The sequence below is a fragment of the Oryza glaberrima genome, chromosome 6, assembly GCF_000147395.1.
Source record: "Oryza glaberrima chromosome 6, OglaRS2, whole genome shotgun sequence".
NCBI lineage: Eukaryota > Viridiplantae > Streptophyta > Magnoliopsida > Poales > Poaceae > Oryza > Oryza glaberrima.
Window position 1 is genome coordinate 27424255 of NC_068331.1, and position 22008 is coordinate 27446262.

A 22008-nucleotide genomic window follows, 5' to 3' on the forward strand; every position below is an offset into this window, starting at 1 on the left:
GACAGTCAGCACGCTCGCCTTCACTGCCGGCACCTAGGCACACCATAAGCTAATGCTGCTGGATTGGAATCATGCAAAAACTAAGCCATGAACACACGGTAACCACGGGCTTACTAAGAAGAAAGAAACGGACCGCATCAGCCATCGAAAAGCTGTCGGATCCTCGCTGCAGCAAGGCAGAGCGTCAGGTTGCTTCATCACCTGATACAAAACTTCTAGGGATTTTGGGGGATTTGATGGAGGATTTGTTAGGGAAGAGTTTGGGAACGAAGGATTGAGGAGGAACCAAGGAAGAAAGCTGAAGGCTTTCGTGTTTCACCAGAGGAGGCCCATTCATTCCGGTTGTTTGCCCAAGTCGTCCGGCCCAAACGATCCAACGAGGCCTGTTCGTGCGACGTGTGCGACCGACTCCGGCCCAAACATTCTGTCAAGCCCAAGCTTCGAGCGTTCGAAACTTCGAACCGACGACTGGCTGGCGAAGTGGCGAGTGGCCGCCGAGCCGCTGCCGCCTTCCTGCCCATGAAATGCAACGAATCGTTCGTTACTCATTTAGTACTCGGAAAAAAATTGAAAATATACCTCTTTTTATATTATTTTGCGTTTATATACCTATGTAACGAAAATTTGCACAAATATACCTATCCCGCGGTGGGGTTACGCGGGACCGAGGCGGTCTGTCGGTTCCGCGGACCGGCCGCGCGGCACTGCGCGGTCACGCAGGCCGGCCGCGCGGCACTGCGCGGCCAAGCTGCACATACATGCATATAGCACTGTTTTGACACTGTTTCGACACTATTCATCACTGTTTCGACACTGTTCATGAGCCGGTTCCGCACATTAGATCCGCGGTACCGCTGTTTTAACCGTGCCAAATAGTGTCAAAACAGTACTGATACAGTAAAAAATATGGAACCGAGCCGCTCCAGCACGCTCGTTCCGCGGGACCGTGCTCCTCCCGAGGTGCTCCCGCATCCCCGCCGCTCCCGCATACCCGTTCCGCGGGCTGCATCGCTTCCGCGCAACCGCCGTACGGGACCGGCTCGATCCCGCTTCCCCACTACGCGCGACCGTGCCTACCGTACCGCTCCCGCTAACCCAATATGCGGATGAGGTATATTTTCATAAATATGTGTCATGCAAGTATATTTTTGTAAATTGAAAGAAAAAAAAAAGTATATTTTCAATTTTTTTTCCTTTAGTACTCCTGCAATTCCAGTGGCACCGAAGACACTATCCTTTGGAGATGGACGAACAGTGGCAAATATTCAGCAAATCAGCAGCATATATGGCTCAATTCAGCGGCAGAAGCGGATCAAGAGCTGCCAATCTGATCTAGAAATATTGGGCGCCATCAAAATGCAAGAATTTCACGTGGCTACTGCTGCAAAACAAGATTTGGACAGCTGATCATCCGCAGCTCCAGCAATAGCCCAACAATTACTTTTGTTAGCTATGCTACATAAATTTGGAGACAAGAGAACACCTTTTTAAGGACCGCACATTCACAAAGCAAGTATGGGAGAGGGTCTTCTCAAGATTAAATTGCAATCACACCCCTACGCCACACAATGCTGATGAGGCCCTGCTGGACTGCTGGGAAAGAAGAACAAACCACAGCGACAAGAGCACTACTGTACTAATCACTCAATCCACAAACAACCGACAGTAGAAGCATGCACACGGGATAAGCAAATGTTGCACTGTCATTGCATTTCAAGCACTGGTGCATGTCCGCTTATTCTTAGCTAACACAAACTTATGAGTAGTAGGTAGCATTACACATGAAGGAAAAACACAATTCATCGGTGACTAACAGGAAAATGGACAATTAATATAAGGCCAGGAATCCGCACAATGAAAAGCATGTACATTTTGCTCATATGTAAGCTCAGTACTTGGACAATGCGTCATACGTTGCTTTGATCAGTTTCAGGCTTTACAAGCTCGGCAGAGTCTCGTCAACTCTCATGTTTCCTATACACGAAGTTGGACAAAACTTCAATTACATCTCGTGAGATGATGCAAATTAACTCGGTAAAGTGCATGGATTGGAGCAACAATGTTACTCCCTCCCGTCAAAAAAGAAGAACAAATGCTTGTCTTTTCAAAGTCGACCAGACATAGCTCTGGCCGCTTAATTCTTTTGCACCTGCCCACAAAATGATACACAATGTCCAAAACCTATAGTCTAAACAATAATGTCATCAAACTTAACATATATTGACTGCATGTGTTCTAAAATGATGTATTATTTTGTGATTGGAGAGGTACTTTGTACTGGAAGAGAAATAATTGTGGAATTCAATAGTCTGTAAAAAACAAAAACATATATAGTGGATGATGGACTTACTTTTGGCAAGCGCTTCCGTTCAACCCAAATGGTAGGAACATGGCGTATGAGAGGGTAATCCTCTCCGGATACTACCGCACATCTCCTGCTCAGCTTGGGGCAGTCAAGAATCACGATTTTCTTGAGACAAGTGAAACTTTCAATGAAACCTGGCAGCTTATCCAGCCCTTCACAATCAACAATGGCAACATATTGAAGAGAGGATGCAGCAGATCGGAGGCTCTCTGGGAAACCTACCAATTTCGGGAGCCTAACAAGATCGAGTGTACGAACACTCCCCAGCCCGCTCAAGGCTTCCTCTTGTTCCATCAAATCCAGCTTGCTGCAGTTATGAAGCACCAACTTCTCAAGGGCAGAGAGCTGATTCATTGCAGAGGGAAGAGAAGCCAACTTTGGACACCCGAGGATGTACAGCTCTCGAAGGGCAGTGAGGCTCCCAAATCCCTGCGTCAGAGACGTTAACTCACTGCAGGAATCAAGATGTAGAAACATCAGGGAAGGCCAACCACAAAATCCACTTTTGAATAGATACTTCTGTTTGGATGTGAGGACCAAGTATGTAAGGCTGACAAGTTGATGTTCATCTCTTGGTAGCCCCTCTAGTTGGTCGCACCTACTAAGATGAAGAGTTTGTAGATTCACCAACCTACATAAAGAATTTGGTAGACATTTGATTTTCCGGTTCCATTGTAGATCTAAGTACCGTAGGTGTTTCAAATTTCCAATCGAACTTGGAAGCTCTTCAAGATCAACTTCAGAAATAATCAAGGCACGCAAAAGTGTGAAAGTTGAGAAGAGATCCTCAAGAAAAACTTTACTCACTGTACCATAGCTGTATCTGCTAGCAAATGTTCTCAACTTACAAGCCTTTTTCAGTTTCTTAGGGAAATTGAGTTGTGTGGACAAGTTCTTGTGATCCCACACTAGAAACCTAACCCTTTCAGAGAAAACAGTCTTTTCACAGTTGACAACAGCGTGATCTTTTTGAGACACAAGTAATGCTAGATCGTGTATAAGATCATGGATTTTGCAAAAACTAATGCTTCTATCATAAAGAACATATGGGTCTTGGAACAACGATCTTCCGAAAAGTTCAAGGAAGTATTTTCTTCCAGTAGATATCACTTGTTTGCTTTTGCTACTTGTGTCCAACAACCCTAATGCCATCCAGAACATAACCAAAAGATCTACAAATATCTCATAGTCCTTTGGGAAAATGGATAAACAAGAAAAGCTTGCTCGCAAATGGGGTGGAAGTGCATCATAGCTCAGTTTCAATGTTTGTAAGATGCCATATTCATTTTTCTCAATATTCCACAATTTCTCTTCTTTGATGCGCTGCCATTCCTCAACATCTTGACTATTACACAAGAGTGACCCTAATGTCTTTGCTACCAAGGGAACACCACAACATTTTTTCTCAACAATGGATTTTCCAATTTTCAACAACTCAGGGTCCTTTCCTTCTCCACCTCTAAATGCAAAATGCATGAATACTTGCATGCACTTATCCTCAGGTAGTTTTGCCACATCATAAGGTTGTAGGGTCTTCACCATCGATGCAACATTTATACTGCGAGTGGTGACCATAATGATACTTCCACTTCCTTCACTAGACAGTAGACCTTTTAGTTCCTCCCAATCACTAGCATTGTCATTCCACATATCATCCAACACTAAGAGATATCTTTTTTTGCATAAAAACCTACGTACCTTACTCTGTAGCATCTCTAGGTTCAAATGTTTGTTGTTTGTGCCTGTACCTGATTGTATTATGTCATCCAAGATCTTCTTAATGTCAAATACATCAGAGACACAAACCCATAGCTTCTTCTCAAACTTCTCGGTGATCTTTACATCATTGTAGACCAATTTTGCTAGTGTCGTTTTTCCTATGCCTCCTAAACCAACAATAGGAAGCACAGAGAAAGAATTTGACTCTGTAGCTATCAAAATCCTCGTAACAATCTCATGTTTAGCTTCATCTCTTCCAATGATTTCTGGGTCAATTATAAAGGAATGTGTTTCCCTGTTGTTGTTCCCATATGCTAGGTTATCAATTGGTTGCTCGGATAATCCAAACTGTGCTCTGTTGGCTCCTATCTCATCGAGTTTTTCACGAACTTTCTTTATTTTGTAATTCAATTTGAATGGATAAGAAAGTAAGTGTCTCGTTCGATTGATGAAACCCTTATGAACTTCTTGCTCTAGGGCTTCAGTGGCCACATCATCCAAAACATCATCTATGTCATAGACTGCATCCTTCAAATTATCCAACCACTCTTGAAGGGCATGTGAAGTAGACTGCTTGTACTCAGCATCTCTAAGAACAGCACATATGGATCTCAGTGACCTTTCCAACTTCTCTATTTCTTTCTTGACGTTCCAAGCTGACTTGATCTCACCAACAGCCCAATCAATGCCAAAGGACGCAACTTTTTCAAGAACTGAGATCGTGAAGCTCGATATATTCACCTCTGCCATAGTGTCCCTGTGGGTACTACAAAATACTCTGTAAGAAAGATACAAAGGAAATGTCTAACAGTAGATAACATATCTTTGGTTACCATGCTTGGCATGATCATTTGATATTCGCAGTGAACAAACATTTGTTATGCGTTAACAAAAGTTTTCTTACTCCCTTCATGCCAAAATATATCAACTTTCAGCTACTAATCTAAAATATAACAACTTTCAGCTACGAATCTAGACAAGGTTATGTCTAAATTCATAGTTATATTTTGAGACGGAGGGAGTAATAATTTTAAGCACTATTAGTTCTTTTGAGAAATACAATCTCCGCATGCTTTACTATGGAGAAGTCTTTTAGAACTAAATTAAAGTAACTATTAGTCTATGACAGTTGGAGAAAAAAGAACAGGCAAACTAAAGCAACTATTGTGGAAGATAGCTGAGATAGTGGCTATCGGCTGATAGCTGCATGGACAGGCAAAGCTCTACTACGAGAAGTGTAGATCTAAAACTCTGTTTATTACTAGTGTCTACTTTCTCACAAAGAAGAAAAAAAATAATCTACTAGCCACAAAGTCAAAATCACACAACGAACTAGCAAATGAATGCTGGATTTGATCTATCCAACTGAACCAATCGAACAAGCTAGAGACAAGAGCTTTAGAAGCAAAGCTATTTGGATCTCACCTTCACAGCCGAGGGGCGCAGCATTCACCTGAGGCCTGACTCCTGAGCTCTCTAAACCTTTGCTTCCAGTGGCAGAGAAGTTGAAGGATGCGAAAACGGAAGAAAGGCTTAACACCATCTCCCGTGCGACGACTTCAAAGGCAATTCTGACTGGCACCATTCGCGATTCCTTTGCCAAGCGGGGCCCACTATCTGGATTGAGCTCCCGTGCTGTTGGCTGTCCTAGTTTGACCTGCAACGGAAGCCGTTTGGATATGAAATGGAGCAAGATTTTTTTTTTTTGGTAACCGAGCCAGCAAAACGCTGGTGTTAGTATTAAGTAGGGTGAGAAAAAACTATGTACATGTAAGCCCTGATCACAGAGAAGAAAGAAAAAATTTACACTTCAGCGTCATATCGCTATTCTGGTTCAACTAAAATGGAGTAAGATTCGCTTTACATTTAAGCAGTGTCTGAATCCCCAATGTAAAAACGCTGATTAATGAGCAAACAATTAATTATAATCCTACGCACGAATCAGACATTCAGACTAGACAGAATGCAAGCACAATTTATACAGCAATAAAAAAAAGAGAGCCAATCAAATACAGGTCGAAAGACATAGGCGACGCGCTCTCCACCGGCCCTCCCCCCATCCAACCTCCCTCCCCACTCGCCGTCGCCGGAGCCGGCCGCCGAACCCCGTGCGGTGGCAAGGATGGCGACGGCGGGTTGCTTTTTTTCCTTCTTTTCGAAGCAAGAGCTCGACGGAGCTGGTGACTTTTTGGAGGCAACGACGGCCTGGCTCGGCGTCCCCAGGACGGCGGCGACCTCGGATCGGCCGGATCCGGTCCTTCCTCAATCAGATCTGCGCGAGCGAGCCTCCGACGCGTGCAATGGCGACGGTGCCGATGGAGCAACAGGCCGCCACTTAGGTGGTGGAACTGTTGGCGGCGGAGGGATTTGGCCGGCGGTGGAGGCCGAGCCCGGCGCTTCCGGCTGGCGGCGGTCGGATCCGCTGTCCTCGCGGCCGGATCTCGTCGGACCCTTGGCGGCGGCGACGACGGGTTCTCTCTGCGGCGCGGCACCCTCGCCGTCGCAGCTCCATGTGGCCACGGAGGGCCTCGGCTCGGCATCCTCATCGTCGCGCCCCCCTCCCTGGTGCCGGCGGTGTGGGCTGGGCCCGGTGCTCCCAGCTGGCGGCGCCTAGCGGCCGGATCTGGTCGGATCCGTGGCGGCGGGCTCCTTCCCCCGCTGTCCCCGTCGCGCTCCTCCCCCCCCCCCCCCCCCCCCCCAACGTTGTCCATGAGTGCAGCGCTGGGTCTGGGCGGCGGCGCCAATGCGTGGCGCTACGAGGGTCGGCGACGTAGCTCTACCCTCCAGCCGCCGCCGGCCGGGGTTGTGCGTGGAGGGCTGGCTTCGGGAGCCCGGACGTCCCCCTGCGCGCGTTCTGGCTGCCGACACGTCCCTTGGTTGCAGCAAACCTCTTTCCCTTCTCCCTAGTGCCCTCGATCTTGTGCCTTCTTCCCTCCCCGCTCCAAACCTGGGCCTATTCCATTGTTCTTGGGTTTGCTGGTGCTATTCCCCGTTCAAAACCTTCTCATTTTCGGCATGCTGTTGACAATTGGTCCAGATGTTTGTCCTAGGATTTGTGTTCCTCCAGCACCTTGGCTGGCCTCTGCTGTCTTCACTCCCTTCCTTGAGATGTCCAAGACCGCAAGGTTCTCCCTCCTTTGAGGCTTCCTTCCCTTGAAGGACGTTGGAGTGCGTTGATCTAACAAGCAATTCGATAAAGTTTGATTGAAGAAAACTCATTGCGGGTGGCCTTCGGCCACATCTTTCAGTGGCCCTCCCTCCTCTGGGGCTTCCTTCCCCCAGAGGGCGTCGGCGGGCTTTGATCCAAACAGCAACAAGATCAAGTTAGCTTCTTGATGACTTCATGCAGGTGGCCTTGGACTTCTGCAGCCTTTCTTTGGCCTTTCTTCTATTCCGGCATGTTTGTGGCTGCGTGAGGAAATGGATGTTGATAAGATAGGGTGTTAGCTTTAGGTTTTGGTTTGTGGCTGCGTGAGGAAATGGATGTTGATAAGATAGGGTGTTAGCTTTAGGTTTTGGTTTTTGGCCGGGTAATTTTGCGGATGTCGTTTGTCAATTGTTATCTTTTGAGAGGTTTTCCTTTCTCTGTTCTCTCCTCTTTGTATTCTCCGTGTATTCTATTCTCCTATCCTCGTGTATTCTATTCTCCTATCCTCCAAGGCTCCTGCGTTTCTGTACTCTGTAGGTAAAGCCGATCATTTGGCTTAATATATTCAGGTAGGGACTCCCCCCCCCCCCCCCCCCCGGCGGTGATTTAGTCAGAAAAAAAAATTACAGGTCGAAAGAACGACGACCGAGAATCCCATACAGAGTACAGGCAAAACAAATCAATATGCAACATTTCTCGAACAGAAAAAAAAAAAGAACACAGAAAAGAGTACACGAAAACAGAGAGAAAAAAGAGAATGTTTAGCTAGGTGCTGGGTACTGACTACTGACCAAGATAAGGGGAGGAACCCTGGCATGTATAACTGCAGATTGGGGTGAAGATGAGGATTGAGGAAGATCTATCGCGCCTCTCCTATCAGTATCAGGCTATCACCTGGAGATAGTCGTCTGCTCTCCTCTCTTCGCTGCCGCCCCCTCAGGCTACGCCCTCCACGACACGGCTACCCCCAATTCCCCATGGCGATGAACCGCGATGACGTAGTGATGTGCTTGCGGCGGCGAGGAGAAGCCAAGGCAGTCATCGCAATGATATCCCCTAGTCCAATCGAGGAGTGTGCAGCTGCAACCCAGCTCGCGCGTCAAACGGGCCTTGGCCTTTTCCTCTCACCATCAAGGGCTCATGGGCCAGGCTATGATACAGCCCAAGACGAGAGCATAAATGCTGAAATGGGACACGGCATAAGCTAGGACACTGACAAGCGACACGAGTCATGTAGGAGTACAAAGCACAAAATTTTCTTTGTTCGCGACAGTGTCAGCACGGGCGAGATTACAAGGACACGTTTGACATCTGTGAGACTGTGACGATGCATTACTACTGTACTACTATACTCCTACTACTAGCTGATTCTACTACATGCCTGGTCATTTTTTTTACGCACCGTCGGTACGTTTTTTGTTACTGTGCACGTAGGCACATAGGTGGCGAGTGTTGTGTTGTTCACTAGTACTAGATGGCACGAGACAGGTTCCCTTTGCACAGTGGAACCGGTACTAGCAAAAAAGGACAGAGAAGACGGACAGAAGAGAGAGAGGGGCTACCCTTCTCCCTTCCCCTGCTGCTGAAAACGCTTCCTTCCCTTGTTTATAAGCAACTGCCGTTCCACGCTGCCGCCTGTCCCCGTCGTCACACCCCCATCTAGACATGTTCCACGGCACCACCTGTGACCTGTGTATGTGCACACTCCGTCAGACCAGGGAAAGCAGAGTGGTCCAGATGTTTTTTTTTCCTTAACAAAGCAGATCACGATGAAAAATACAAGATTATAACCAACACAACGTCATCACATGCTAGCAGCTCCAAATACATTCCTAGGGGAAAAAAAAAACTAGCACCATACCGATCACCGATATGTGTGATCGAACGCTGCTAACCTATAATGGTCATAAACGCCTCACCCAAATACAAGCTCTAAAACAGAAGATGTACGGTGGGCTCCAGTTATCCTCACGGAGAAAATATCTTACTCGTCGCTCACGACAACCCAATAACGATAACTGACAAAACGGTGAAAACCAAACTGAGAGAAGCGCATGACAATGGTAAAACAAGATCTTGAAGATGATGCTTCAAGAAGGTCATGACGCTCTTATTTGTGTTGGTACAACCTATAAACATGTTGCTTAACATGGTCATGGATCACCAACTTCGCTATTATTATCAACGACCCTGAAGGCCTTAACACTGTTGAGCACATGTTGTATATGAACTGTTGATCATATGCATCGGACAGAATCAAGATTTCAGTACAAGAATTTCTCAAATCTCACACATAGATTACCAAAATCCAGTGTCAAATTCAGGAGAATGTTTGCTCTGCTAATCTGCTATAGCATTATGCAGAGGCGGTCCATGGAGGACCGTGTCCACGCGTGACCAGCGCGTGCGTATCCCCGCGAAACGCCTCGTCGCGTTCATATTTGCTCACGGCTCGCGCGGCACTCGCGAGAGCACCTCGGCGTTAGTACCCATCAATGCCTCCCTCCTCCTCCTCCGCCACCACCAGCTCGCCGTCTCGTCTCCCTCCTCCGCTTCGCCTCCTCTGATCACCTCGCTCGCCGTCGCCGGCGCCGCCGCGATCGCCACCGCCCGCAGCTTGCATTGCAGGGCATTGTGTCGCCGAGGGGAGAGATGAGGCCTCTCTACCTGCGCAGCAGCGGCAGCTTCAAGAAGCTGCTCCTCTCCATCGGCCACCGCGGCGCCAAGAACGGCAATGGCGACGCCGCCGCCAAGGAGAGATACACGCCCGCCGCGGCGGCGCCGGAGTCGCCACGGAAGCCGGCGTGGCGGTGCTTCTCCTACGAGGAGATCCACCGCGCCACGAACGCGTTCCACGAGGGCAACCTGGTGGGGAAGGGCGGGTCGTCGGAGGTGTACCGCGGCGAGCTCCCCGACGGGCGGGCCGTGGCGGTGAAGCGGCTGATGGGCGCGTGGGCGTGCGAGCGGCGGGAGCGTGACTTCCTGGCGGAGCTCGGCACGGTGGGGCACGCGCGCCACCCCAACGTGTGCGCCCTCCTCGGCTGCTGCGTCGACCGCGACCTCTACCTCGTCTTCCACTTCTCCGGCCGCGGCTCCGTCTCCGCCAACCTCCACGGTACCAGCGACACGAACGCGACACCTAACAGCAACAGCACGAACGCGCCGCCATTAATGGCGTTTTGACGTTTCTTGATTTGATTTGATTGCTGCATCGCAGACGAGAAGAAGGCGCCGGCGATGGGTTGGGCGGTGCGGCGCGCCATTGCCGTCGGCACGGCGAGGGGGCTGGAGTACCTGCACAAGGGGTGCCAGAGGAGGATCATCCACAGGGACATCAAGGCATCCAACGTGCTTCTCACCGACGACTTCCAGCCTCAGGTCAGTCTCTTCAGAGACATCTGATAAAATTGGAACTTGGAACGATACAGAGAAGATCATGGCCCCTGCGCAAGGATGATACACACAAATTGAGAAATGGTCCAAGTTTTTTTAGGAGCTGTATTTTTCTCCAACTATATTTAATCTATAAGCACAATCTTGTGCTGGTTCCGTTCAAAAAAAAAAAGCCGCATCTCATCCACCACATTTTCAATTTTTCATCACCTCCTCTGTTTCAATTGACATGAACTGATCGTATTATCACAGATTTCCGATTTCGGGCTCGCCAAGTGGCTGCCGTCGGAGTGGACGCACCGGGCGATCGCCCCGATCGAAGGAACATTCGGGTAAAGATTTCTGTGCTCATGGTCGAGTCGAATTCTTGCTGGGTTTGACGGTGAATTTTGGCTGAAATGACATGGTTTCTTCCAGGTGTTTGGCACCGGAGTACTACACGCATGGCATCGTCGACGAGAAGACGGACGTGTTCGCGTTCGGCGTCTTCCTCCTGGAGATCATGACCGGGAGAAAGCCGGTGGATGGCAGCCACAAGAGCTTGCTCAGCTGGGTAATCCAACCACGAAATAGTTCAGCATTCGCGATCAGTATTACTACTGTTTGATCACTGAAAAAGTCTGAAATTATCATCTGAATTGTGAGCGTGCAGGCGAGGCCGTTCCTGAACGAGGGGAGGATCGAGTCGCTGGTGGATCCGAGGATCGGCGGCGACTACGACGGCGAGGAGGCGCGGCGGCTGGCGTTCGTGGCGTCGCTGTGCATCCGCTCGTCGGCGAAGTGGAGGCCATCCATGACCGAGGTAACAAACATGATTGGTCACACACTCTGTTCCTTGATTAGAAGGCAACGAACGCTTGCCCATTTCTCAAGTAGGATTGCTGCGATGGAACACTACATTGCTTACCTACTTGCAAATATTTTTTTCATTAGCATGGTTAGCATTTCCATGTAAACAGTCATAATTTAGGGCAGAGATTCATGACAGGGTGCCCCCAAGCACATGTCTCCATGTAGCAGTAACCCACAAACTACTCCTTTGATGATGTTGCTTGGTTTACGTGTAACAACACAAGTAATTTGCAACAGCACTACTAGTAATGTAGGCCATAAATTGGTTGTGGTAGCAGGTGCTGGAGCTGCTGGAAGGCGTCGAGATCCGGCAAGAACGGTGGACGATGCCCGAGGCAGTGGAGGACGACGACGACGAGGAGCTATGGAGATTCGATGACCTGGATGACGAAGATGACGAAGATGACGAAGATGAAGAGGAGTTCAACACTGCATCCCCATCTTCTTGCTCATCATCTTTGAGCAATTAGTAGTTAGTAATAGTATCTAAGATTGTGAGTACGCTTGTGATGTTGTTACAAGATGAAATTTTTGATAGTTACTCTCCACTGGGCCCACTTGTAAATAGAAAGGATTTTCATCTTATCATCATCCAACAGGCTATGAAAAGCAAGTAGTACCAATACCAGAGTACCAGTCCAATTGATCTTGACATGAACATCAAAAGATAGTGTACTTTCACGCATAAAATACGGGGGGGAAGTGTGTTGATGAATGTATCAATTCGGCAGCGGAATAGTAGCAAGCAAACTGAGATTTTGTCGGCCACAGGCTGACCTAAACCTTGATGATAGAGGCCCCCCCTCTGAAGAAAGAGTACCAGTCAAGGCTACCTGCAACCTCAGCTGGGTTACAGGTGTATGAAGGCGACACAGCGTGGCACTAATTTATAAGGCGGGCAGTTGGGTTCGTGGCCAAGTAGGCTTGGTTTTGCTGTGCCAATTTCTCAAGGCCAGTGCAATGCCGTGGCATGGCAGTTTGGAACAGGTTGAGCTGTACCCCCTTAAAGCCAGGGTACGTGCTGGTGCTGCATCCATTTGTACGACTCTTGGACCCCATCCTGACCTAAATTGCCTGCTGCTGGATGCTCCTTCAGACATGAATCCTAATGGTTGTGGCAGTTGTTGAGGTGAATTGTGAACTTGTGAAGTGCAGCAGGTGTGTTTTTATCTTCTCTAGACTCTGGAAGTTGTTGAGCATGTCTAGGCGTGTGCCTAGAACTTAACAAGAAAAACATCCTTGAGAAAGAGAGATTTTGGTCCAAAAGCTTAAAAGTGGGAATACAATACATTGGTTTCCAAGCGTATGGCTTACTAATAATGTGCTTGTTTTTGGGCAAAGTTTGTGCGTGTTCCTTAAGTCTAATGGTACTACACTATGAACAGTTACACTCAAAACCTGAAACCTTTGTGCTTGCTTCAGTGTTGTGCCAAATGATTTGGTCTGAAATAGTTCTCTGACAGATTGAGGTGGTTTCTACACCTGTGAGAGAAGTCCCAAGAAAAGAATCCAGCAAAAAGGAGAAACCGGTGGTACATGAAAGAATTGATGCATGTAATATATCAGCTCTCAATAATTGGCCCTCAAGACTTTTAGGTATCCTAGAACCAAATACCTACATACACATGGCTTAGCTAACGCTTATCCAAGCGTGCAAGGTCTGACCAAATCTGACTCGTTGGAGAAAGAAACAAGGGCTTGGTTCCAAGAAATGAGAAGTGAGGGGTTCAGAATTAGAGCACAGTCAAACCTACCGTGGCTAGCAGATATGAGATACTCAATAAATCAACTGATCAAACCAGAGTGGGACAGTTCCCAGTGCTTACCTAAACTAAGACAAACAGAAGGTTCAGTGAGCAACCTGGAGATGAAATGCCCTGAAAAAACCACAAGGCAAACATTCCCATTTTCCAGCAACAAAAAAAAAATGCAAGGCAGGAAAAAGAATCCTATGAAAACGACAATATAAATACTTTGTAATTACCAGCAACATTTGCATGATCAGTAGGAAAACGAATCTCAACTATCATAAGAATAACTTCAGCATGGACCTAATACATTGAAATGAGCAATTTGTCCATCTCTTTCTTGTAAGTTGTAATCACTTGCAAAGCTATAGCAACTAAATGCCTGACAAAAACTGTTGACCCAGTGGCTGACAGTCCACCAGCAAATGTTAGACAGGAATGGAAGAATGCGATGTTCAACAATACCATAAGTTTCTCTGAAATATAGCTAGAATTATTAAGATTAGCACTTAGTGGAAAAAATTTCTCATTAACCTAATTTATTTATTAATGTATCATGGTAAAATTCCCTCACAAAGATAAATGCAAGACTACACTTTTTATAATGCATCAGCCCATTTTTCCCGTGGTATAGTTTGACGATGCTGGATTGTAGGAAGGCATCTAGACATGGTAAGGACCACACATTGATAATGATGGCCAGTAAGGTGTAAGATGAATGTATAAATGTTTGTGACATGATTAAAGAATATTAAAGAGAGTTGTCTATCAATAGAAAGATCCAGATAAACATGTCCAGTTGGTTGCTACTCCTTCATCCTTATATCTTTCTTAATATATTATCAGAAACCACATAATGCACCACCAGAAGAAAATAAGCTGGTAAGGACGTTCCTGTGCATTTAAGAACTAGTGCCATATTGCTTTCATCTCCATAATGGTTTCAGTATGTTGAGCATCGTAACATATTTATGCATGGACAACTAAAGGAAATCTGCTGATAAGAATGCAGAAAAGAAACTACTTTCATTTCAAAAGAAAACTAAAAAGAGTTACAGGGAAAACAAGACCAAATGGACCTGACAGAAATGCATCATGTCATGTGCAGCCTTGAGATATTTCTTTACCGATGTGAGTGAAATACAGGGGAAAAATGGACACGTGATTATTCAAAACAGCAGAACCGCAACTTTATTTCAGAGTAGTAGCCTTAGATGCTTTTTTCAGGCCAAGGTTTCTCATGTAAAACGTTGTATTTTGGTTTTTCGAAATACAAAGTTGAAGTGATGCACAGCGCCAATCTTTTGCATATTCGTGGTAAAACAGGTCACGACAGAGAATCGAACAGTGTACCTAATCCAAGGGTGTTTTAGAACCGTCTCAAACAAGATATTGACTTCTTTCTACACGTTTTATATTCAATTTATCATAGCTATTGTATGTAATCTTCAGAATAAATGTAATACCGAATGATCTAGGATAAGAATAAGATGTAGGGGGTTCCAGTGCTAGTGCACGTATTAGCAAACTAGTGTTAGTTAGATGGATAAATTAAGAATCCTTGGTGCACAAACTTTAGGATAGCACGTGTACCTTTATGATCACTAGATAGCAATTAAGAAATGCACCTCAGAAAAGTACACTAAAGCTCTTATACAATGCGCAAAGAAGATAAGCATACTTTTGAGAAGACAACCTAAAGAGTAAAGATAACTAAAACTTACAAAATGCATTGCACAATGAACAGTAAAAACAAATAGTAGTTGACCTGACATTGATAAGCAAACCCCTATCTATCATTCCTACTGTTTCTTATTCCATTCTCATGGTGCAATGAATTGGACAAGACATAAACAATGTATTTGATAAGCAAGGACAACCGCAAACCACCAGGCAAAAGGTTTTTCTTTTATCAAAACCTAAGTAGCCACTTGTGCTGAGGAATCAGAATTTACCGGAGTCTATATCTGGTTAAAGCAGCAGATTATTTTAAAATAAGAATTAAAATCCCATAAGCATGAAAAGAATCATTGACATAGTAAGAAAGTGATATAACATATAATAAGTATATATGCAGACAATCAAGCTTAGCAAACCTAAGTATGAAAAGTGTAAATTGTATATCGAAGAAGCCAGTGACCTTTGTATGCAGTAATAAACAGATCCATTCAGCAATCACAGTTTCCGAGTGCAAAAGGGCCATAATATCCCTACTTGATCTACTTGATTATTGAAAGGAAAGACTGACTGAGTCACACCCTATATGAGTTACTTACAGCATGTGCCACGAATTTTTAGTATCCGCAGGGCACTTAATCTCACACTGCTATACTAGTCTTGAGGATGATTGCATTGATCAACCATTACACATAGACTTGACATGATTGTCATCAATGGTCCAATAGACGAAGCCTGCTGCAGCCAGATGCTTGACAACCCCCCTGCATTGTGAACGGTCGAGCTTATCATCATTCATGTGCAACTAAAAAATAATAATACTAGTAACACACAAGAAAAAAAAATATACATGAGAGAGAGAGAGAGAGAGAGAGAGAGTACATAATGTTTGCTTTGGGCATTCCAGTTCTTCTAACCAATTCATCAACGTGTGCTCCATGTTCGAGAGCACTGTGGAAATAAAAAGTCAGTCCAAATATCCAAAATAAGCTATCATCGGTTAACAGTGCCTAAGACAATACACTTACAGTATATCTGGTTGCTGCAGAGCTTCCAAAACCATTCTTTGTGGGTCATGCTGTAGTCCACCAGTGCTTGAGTAAGCTGAAAACTGGGCCGGGAAATAAAAGATCTAACAAGATCAGGTAAGAGTGAACATGTAACAAGAAAGAGGGCCTTAAAGAATGCATGTTGGTGAATTAAACGGAAGGCACTAAAAACTTTGCTAGGGAAAAGGCAATAAAAATCTCAATTCCATAATACTGACACAAATTATCAAATAAAACCAAATCTCAGTTCTCAGATATACCAACTAAATCATATACTATTAATATGTTATATTTTTTATAAGCAAGCAATTCTCAAAACGATATGTAAAATTTCATACTTGGTTTGCTTGAGTAAGATGAACTTGTTCTCTCACTCCACCAGAAGAAGCCGCATGATTATACAGGTTTGTTTGAACTGCTGGAGGAAATTGCCCTTGGTTTACAGGAGGTGTAAAATGAACTTGATGTTCTCTAAATCCACCAGAATAAGGCACATGAGCAGATGTGTTTGTTTGAACTGATGGAGGAAATTGCCCTTGGTTTACTTTAGGAGTAAAATGAATTTGATGTTCTCCAACTCCACCAGAAAAAGGCAAATGGGTAGATGTGTTTGCTTGAACTGCCGGAGAAAACTGCCCTTGGTTTACTTGAGCAAAATGAGCTTGATGATCTCTAACTCCACCCAAAAGAGGCACATAAGTAGATGTATTTGTTTGAACTGCAGGGGGTAGTCCTTGGTTTACTTGAGGAGTGAAATGAACTTGGTAATCCCTCACTCCACCAGATGAGGGCACATGAGTATATTCATTGGTTTGGACTGAAGGAGGGAGTTGCCTTTGCATCTTCAAAATGGAAAGGTAGCGATCATTAATGACTTCTAGCATTGTCAAATTAGTAATAGAATTGCCATAATATTGAATTACTTGCTTTATGTACCTTCGATTGAACACTTTCCAAATGCACATGCATACACTCAATGAAATGTAGCACCACTTCGTTGAAATTGTTAATAGGCCTGCAAATACACGAATCACAATTTGAAGCTTAATAGAATAGAAGTACTCTTAGTAAATAACAGAGAAATGAGCAAATATATATAGTTTCCTCAAGTACTCATAAACTAACACTACAATAGTGAGCTAGTATTTCTACAGACCATTTACTTCACTTGTATTAGAAATGTACTGAATTAAATCAGCGAAGCAAGGATTGATTAATTCAGTTTCCAGCTTGTTCGTAGGATCAGTAGTTCATCCAACAGTACACTTCAGAAAAGGTATAACAGAGATAGAATACAGATACACGATAGCAACATGGTTATGCAATACATGACAAAAAAGAGTGCAATTAAGGAAGTACATACAATACACATCAATCAATAACAGTGCAACAGATTTAACATGTCCACCAACTGAACAAGTTAAAGAAAAGGTTCCAAAACACCTGAGGTGAAGAAATAGAAGAAAAAGGTAGTGTGCAACGGAAGGAAAAATCAGCACATTTTATGCAAAGATCTAATAAATTAGAACAGCTAATGATGGTACTATCTGAAAAAAAATCAGCAACAAGTTCCAAAAGACATACCCAGGTTGAACTTAGATGAACAGAGAAAACTACTCTGAAAGAGGATAGTGTTAAGAATCAAACACACACACAAACATACAAAAAGAAAAGAAAACGAAAGATAGCCGCTACACATACAATAAAACCTTTATCTCAAACATCCCCATACTTTCTTCAAAACACTTCTAAATTTGCATCCACCATGTATCTAATCAGGTCATCCAAGATTAGCACTCCATTCAAATGATATAATATATTTCAAGAAAACTTACTGTAAGAACAGAGTTCAAGTATTATCCACAAAATAATACTTTGTGAGCCCATGATCTTCAAACAAAGCAAACGGCCAAGACATTTGGGTGCAAGTGCACAACAAAGATTGCCAGCATTGTATGCAAACTTCAGAGCGCGCATAATTGCTATTGAAAATTAATGTAACTCCAGTAGAACTATGAATTTCAGAGGTAAAACTTTTAAAAAACATAGTAGTACTTCATTCAAATGAGCAGAAGCTTTCTAGGTGAATTAACAGAGTACCACCACATCAATACAAAAGGAATTCAAGTACCTTACCTGATAGATCGAGCAAGACCCTGCTTCTTAGCTTGAAATCCCATGAGGTTCACTTGAACCTTCACATACACTCCCTCCCTTCATATGTACAGGAAATATAAATAACAGAATATAAAATCGCTGAAACTAAAATAAGCACATCTCAGAGCCTATACACTAATACACATCACATACTGAATGTAAGACGTGTCTCGAGTATCCGACTGATCAGTGATCCTACAATCCCAGAAAAAAAATTGTCACATGTACTGCATCGCAACAGCATTCAATGCGAAAGGGGAAACAAAATTGCAACTCACCACCGAACGAGTGGGATCTTCCCGGTGCTGTCATCGAGAGTGAAGCACACGTCAGTATCCCTGCTCACCACGCTCACCACCCTCCCCAAAACCCTAACCTAAAACCATCAACGGCACCCAAAAAAAAAAGATTACGCGGGGCCACGGAAAATAAATTGAGGGAAGCTGTGGAGGTGCCGAGTAGCCTACGTTGGTGGTCTCGACGCCGTCGATGGAGAAGACGGGGTCGCCCCCACCGTCCGCGGCGAGCGCGGCGGCGAAGGACCGGGAAATGTGGAGCACGGTGGCGGGGACGCATCCGGAGAAGCGGGGGTCGCGCGGCTGACAAGGAAACCTCGACGGCGTTAGGGTTCGGGGGAGAGCGAGACGGAGATAGGGTTACGACGAAACGGAAGATCACGAACCTTGGAAGGGGAAGGAGCGGCGGCCGCGCCGGTGCCGGCGGCGGAGTACTCCGGCGCGGGGGCCCCGCTGCGCTGCGACGGCATGAGCGCCGTGCCGGAGAAGTAGGACGCGGCCGCGGCCATTTCGCCGGCGGCGTCGGAGCGCGGCGGTTTCGGAGGGGACGAGACGAGGCGGAGTTTGTTTGAGCGGGAAAAATAAAAAAATCGGAGCCGCGTGAGAAAAATGACGTGGCGTGGGGGATGGGGAAAATTGCAGCTGTCACCCGCAGGTGGGGCCTCCGTGTCAGAGAGGCGGGTTCGAATTCCCACCCTTCTGGGCGCGTCCTGAACTGGAAGGCGGAAACGCAGCATGGAAAGAGGGAAAGCCGCTTTCGAGAAGGAATACAAGAGTTCGCCCGCCGCCGCGCTCAAGGAGAGCTTATCCGGCACGCGAAGAGGAGGCTCGCCGCCTCGCCGCTGCAGCTCCGTGCGGTCGTCGTCGGCGGCGGCGCTCTTTCGGTCCTCGCCGGCGGGTCTCGGTATCATCCCTCTCTTCCTCCCATCTCATAATATGATGATAGGACCTCTTGTTAATTAATCCATGAATTGCGATTTGTGTGAAATGGTACTTCGTGAGTATGTTGTACTCAATTCAATGGGGATTGCGCAGTTTGAGTCCAAAAGAATTGGATGGATCCGTGGTGCGAATCTCCGATTTGCTCGAGATGCTTATCTGGTTCTGGGATTTGGTTTGTGGTGAAAGTCAATTTGGGAGGGCCTGTAGGATCTCACTAGGTACGAGTCTTGTTGTGTGCGGAACGCCACAAAAGTCACTGCAGTTCTGCTTTGTGTTGCTGCTGTGAGCCTGCGATTCGCATTGCATGGCTAAATCGAGGCCTGTGCTGGAGTGCTTGTATACTTCATCCTAGGACTAGAGTTGTAGGGGTATCAAAACAGGTAGTGCCCATGTTCCAATTCTGATTTAAGATTCAGTAGAAATCAACATAAGGAGGAGCACAGAATTGCCTCCTGTACCTAGTTGGCAATGCTGGTACTCCACTACTCCTTGTGTTTTAAAGTGTCAGGTCTAAGCTATTACAAGTGTCTGTGCATAGTCAGACAACACATTTGAAATTTGGTTTTCCCTATTAAGGAAATTCTGTGTTGTGCCGTTGAGGCATAAGGTGATTGTGATACTGTGATTAATGAAACGATGTCTGCTGCTTATATGCGAGCAGCCATAGGAGCAGCTTTATTGATGCTCTCTTCCATTCCTGGAATGATTATATATAGGAGCAACCTGAACTACTCATGTTACCATTTATGCACCTAATGATACTGCAGTTATTCGATCTGAAATTTGCAACAGTATGGATTTGTTAGTTAATGGTTGGTGTGCTAGCCCACCCGTGTTCAAATCCTCCCTCCTACAAAAGTGGTGGTGATTTTTATTTTTTTACATCATATTCTCCTAACTGCTTGGGTGCATGGCTTTTGGTGCTTCCTGGCCTCCCGCCCCTGACTTTTTTTTTTTGGCAATTTAATGGTTCCGGTGGGCTGCTTTAGACTGCTGTTGAATATTAGAAATATGTGGTAACAGATATGTTTGCAAGGAAATAGATACTATCTGACAAATCGTGCAGTGACACCATAAGAAGTGATGTTGCTCCATTGTTTGAATCATGGTTCATGAACACGCCAGACACTAAACATCTACAGTGTTGGCATCTAACACCTAGGACCAACTCGACTAGTGAATTCCAAGCAATTAGCAAGCATATTGCACAAGGGCACCCAAGGCAGGTTAGCCATCTAATGCCTGATCGCAGTGGATGCCTGCAGCCTAACGCCTAATAGGCGTGCGTCTATGGCCGAATTCTAGAGCATTGGCTTCAGTGATGAAAACTGCGATAAGAATGTAGGATTGAATTTTTTTTTACATAGTTACAATTGGTTAAAAAAAAGTTCTCCACAAGAATATCATCCCTGAATGTTCTCTCCCAAGTGATGAGTGGAACAATTCATGCGATATACTAAAGAATCCTCATGGACCGTTTTATTTTTTAATTTAACAACTGTTCAAACAACCTTGTGATCAATGCGTGAAGATCCATCTGCTGTATTTTCTGAACAGTCGAAGCATAGTTTCCTTTATTACAAGGTATAGGTGATAATTATAGGAGTTATTAATTGTTACCCTTTTATTATATCAATCCTGCGTTAAAAAAAATTGAAGTCGCAAATACTCCTGCAGTTAGATCGTTACCACTTCTCCTTTTTGCCGGGATGTGACTCCTTGTCTCCTGCCATGGTGCATTGCTTTCCTGAAGCTCTGATATTAGTTTTATTTTTCATTCATTCCAGAAGTTTTTGCACTTTTACAGATTATAATGTTTGGCTGTTTGCATTTATTTTATTCTTATATGTTTGTGCTTGCACTATGTCCATAAGTCCGTTGTTAGTATTGCCTCGTAGGATCACGCATAACAATAAGTGTTTATGGTAGTTCCTACCATATTTGCATGAACATGATATGGCAGATTTGTACAATTATTTTGTAAGTGTAATTGTATCAAATGATTTGATGCAGAATAACTTGTGTGTAGGGAACCGAGTGCTCAAATGGGTCATGGCCCAAGGAGGCTGGTCTCTGGTGCATATGCCATGCCACCCTGGGTGCCTATTGAAGTGAAAATTGATCAGAAATGGAAACGAGCATTTGTATTGAGACAAGCCGATCACAGGGGACTCTGTCTTGTAAGAGTTACAGGGACACCCGATGCTGAGCCAGTCATGGTGCCATTGTCAACGATTCGATTACCTTCTCGGGTCCATCGTGCTAAGAGAAGACCAGAAACTGCCATGCAAATACAAGTGAAGAAGGCTAGGATTGAGCAAAGCAGTGACGACGAAGAATAGTATAATGCATGCCTGTAAGTATGTATGTTGCTATAACACATGTTGTTTTTTTAGGATATAAGAATTCTTAGCAACATTTTTACCTTTCATGCCTTTGTAACAGAATATTTGGTCATATTGTAGCCATGCGATTCAAAATTATTCTTCAATTGTTGGATTCGGTGCTTGAAACCTGCTAGCTGCCCGGTGCCCGTTGAGCTATGGGCCGCAAAGCTTGTTGCTATACCTGCTAGTTGCTGTAAGATACGGTTTAAAAAAAAAGTTGCTTTAAGATTGAGAGAACTTGAGATTCATATCAGACTGACAGACACCTAAGGCAC

The 22008-nt window shown here is 45.1% G+C and overlaps 3 protein-coding genes, 1 non-coding gene and 1 pseudogene across 7 annotated transcripts; 3 read left to right on the plus strand and 2 right to left on the minus strand.

The window, feature by feature from the left end:
• Positions 1-1522: 1522 nt before the first annotated feature.
• On the minus strand, positions 1523-8296 carry LOC127778026 (putative disease resistance protein RGA3). Of its 4 annotated transcripts, XM_052304668.1 has the most exons (5): positions 8024-8296; positions 5510-5741; positions 2997-4850; positions 2351-2816; positions 1982-2149 (listed from the first exon to the last, which is right to left on the minus strand). In XM_052304668.1, exons 3-5 carry the CDS (start codon positions 4832-4834, stop codon positions 2135-2137), a joined length of 2319 nt encoding a protein of 772 aa, XP_052160628.1. In that variant the 5' UTR covers positions 4835-4850; positions 5510-5741; positions 8024-8296; the 3' UTR covers positions 1982-2134. The 4 variants fall into 4 exon arrangements, with proteins under 4 accessions (XP_052160627.1, XP_052160628.1, XP_052160626.1 ...); XM_052304667.1 differs by lacking the exon at positions 1982-2149 and adding an exon at positions 1523-1974 and having other exon boundaries at positions 2351-4850; positions 8024-8295; XM_052304666.1 differs by having other exon boundaries at positions 2351-4841.
• A 1165-nt stretch (positions 8297-9461) lies between these two features.
• Positions 9462-12649, plus strand: LOC127778028 (probable receptor-like serine/threonine-protein kinase At5g57670). Its single transcript, XM_052304670.1, has 6 exons — positions 9462-10347; positions 10450-10610; positions 10878-10957; positions 11043-11178; positions 11278-11427; positions 11756-12649. The coding sequence occupies exons 1-6, from the start codon at positions 9885-9887 to the stop codon at positions 11945-11947; spliced, it is 1182 nt and encodes a 393-aa protein (XP_052160630.1). The 5' UTR covers positions 9462-9884; the 3' UTR covers positions 11948-12649.
• LOC127778154 (U6 spliceosomal RNA) lies at positions 10615-10721 on the plus strand. Its single transcript, XR_008018424.1, has one exon. It is a non-coding gene; the product is annotated as a U6 spliceosomal RNA (small nuclear RNA).
• Positions 12650-15328: 2679 nt separating the features above from the next.
• LOC127778027 (replication protein A 32 kDa subunit C) lies at positions 15329-18972 on the minus strand. The gene is made up of 10 exons (XM_052304669.1): positions 18791-18972; positions 18576-18707; positions 18387-18484; positions 18262-18303; positions 18088-18165; positions 16888-16966; positions 16290-16793; positions 15931-16013; positions 15785-15853; positions 15329-15666 (listed from the first exon to the last, which is right to left on the minus strand). Exons 1-10 carry the CDS (start codon positions 18911-18913, stop codon positions 15582-15584), a joined length of 1293 nt encoding a protein of 430 aa, XP_052160629.1. The 5' UTR covers positions 18914-18972; the 3' UTR covers positions 15329-15581.
• Positions 18973-19139: 167 nt separating this feature from the next.
• LOC127775899 (uncharacterized) lies at positions 19140-21866 on the plus strand (annotated as a pseudogene).
• Positions 21867-22008: the final 142 nt, after the last annotated feature.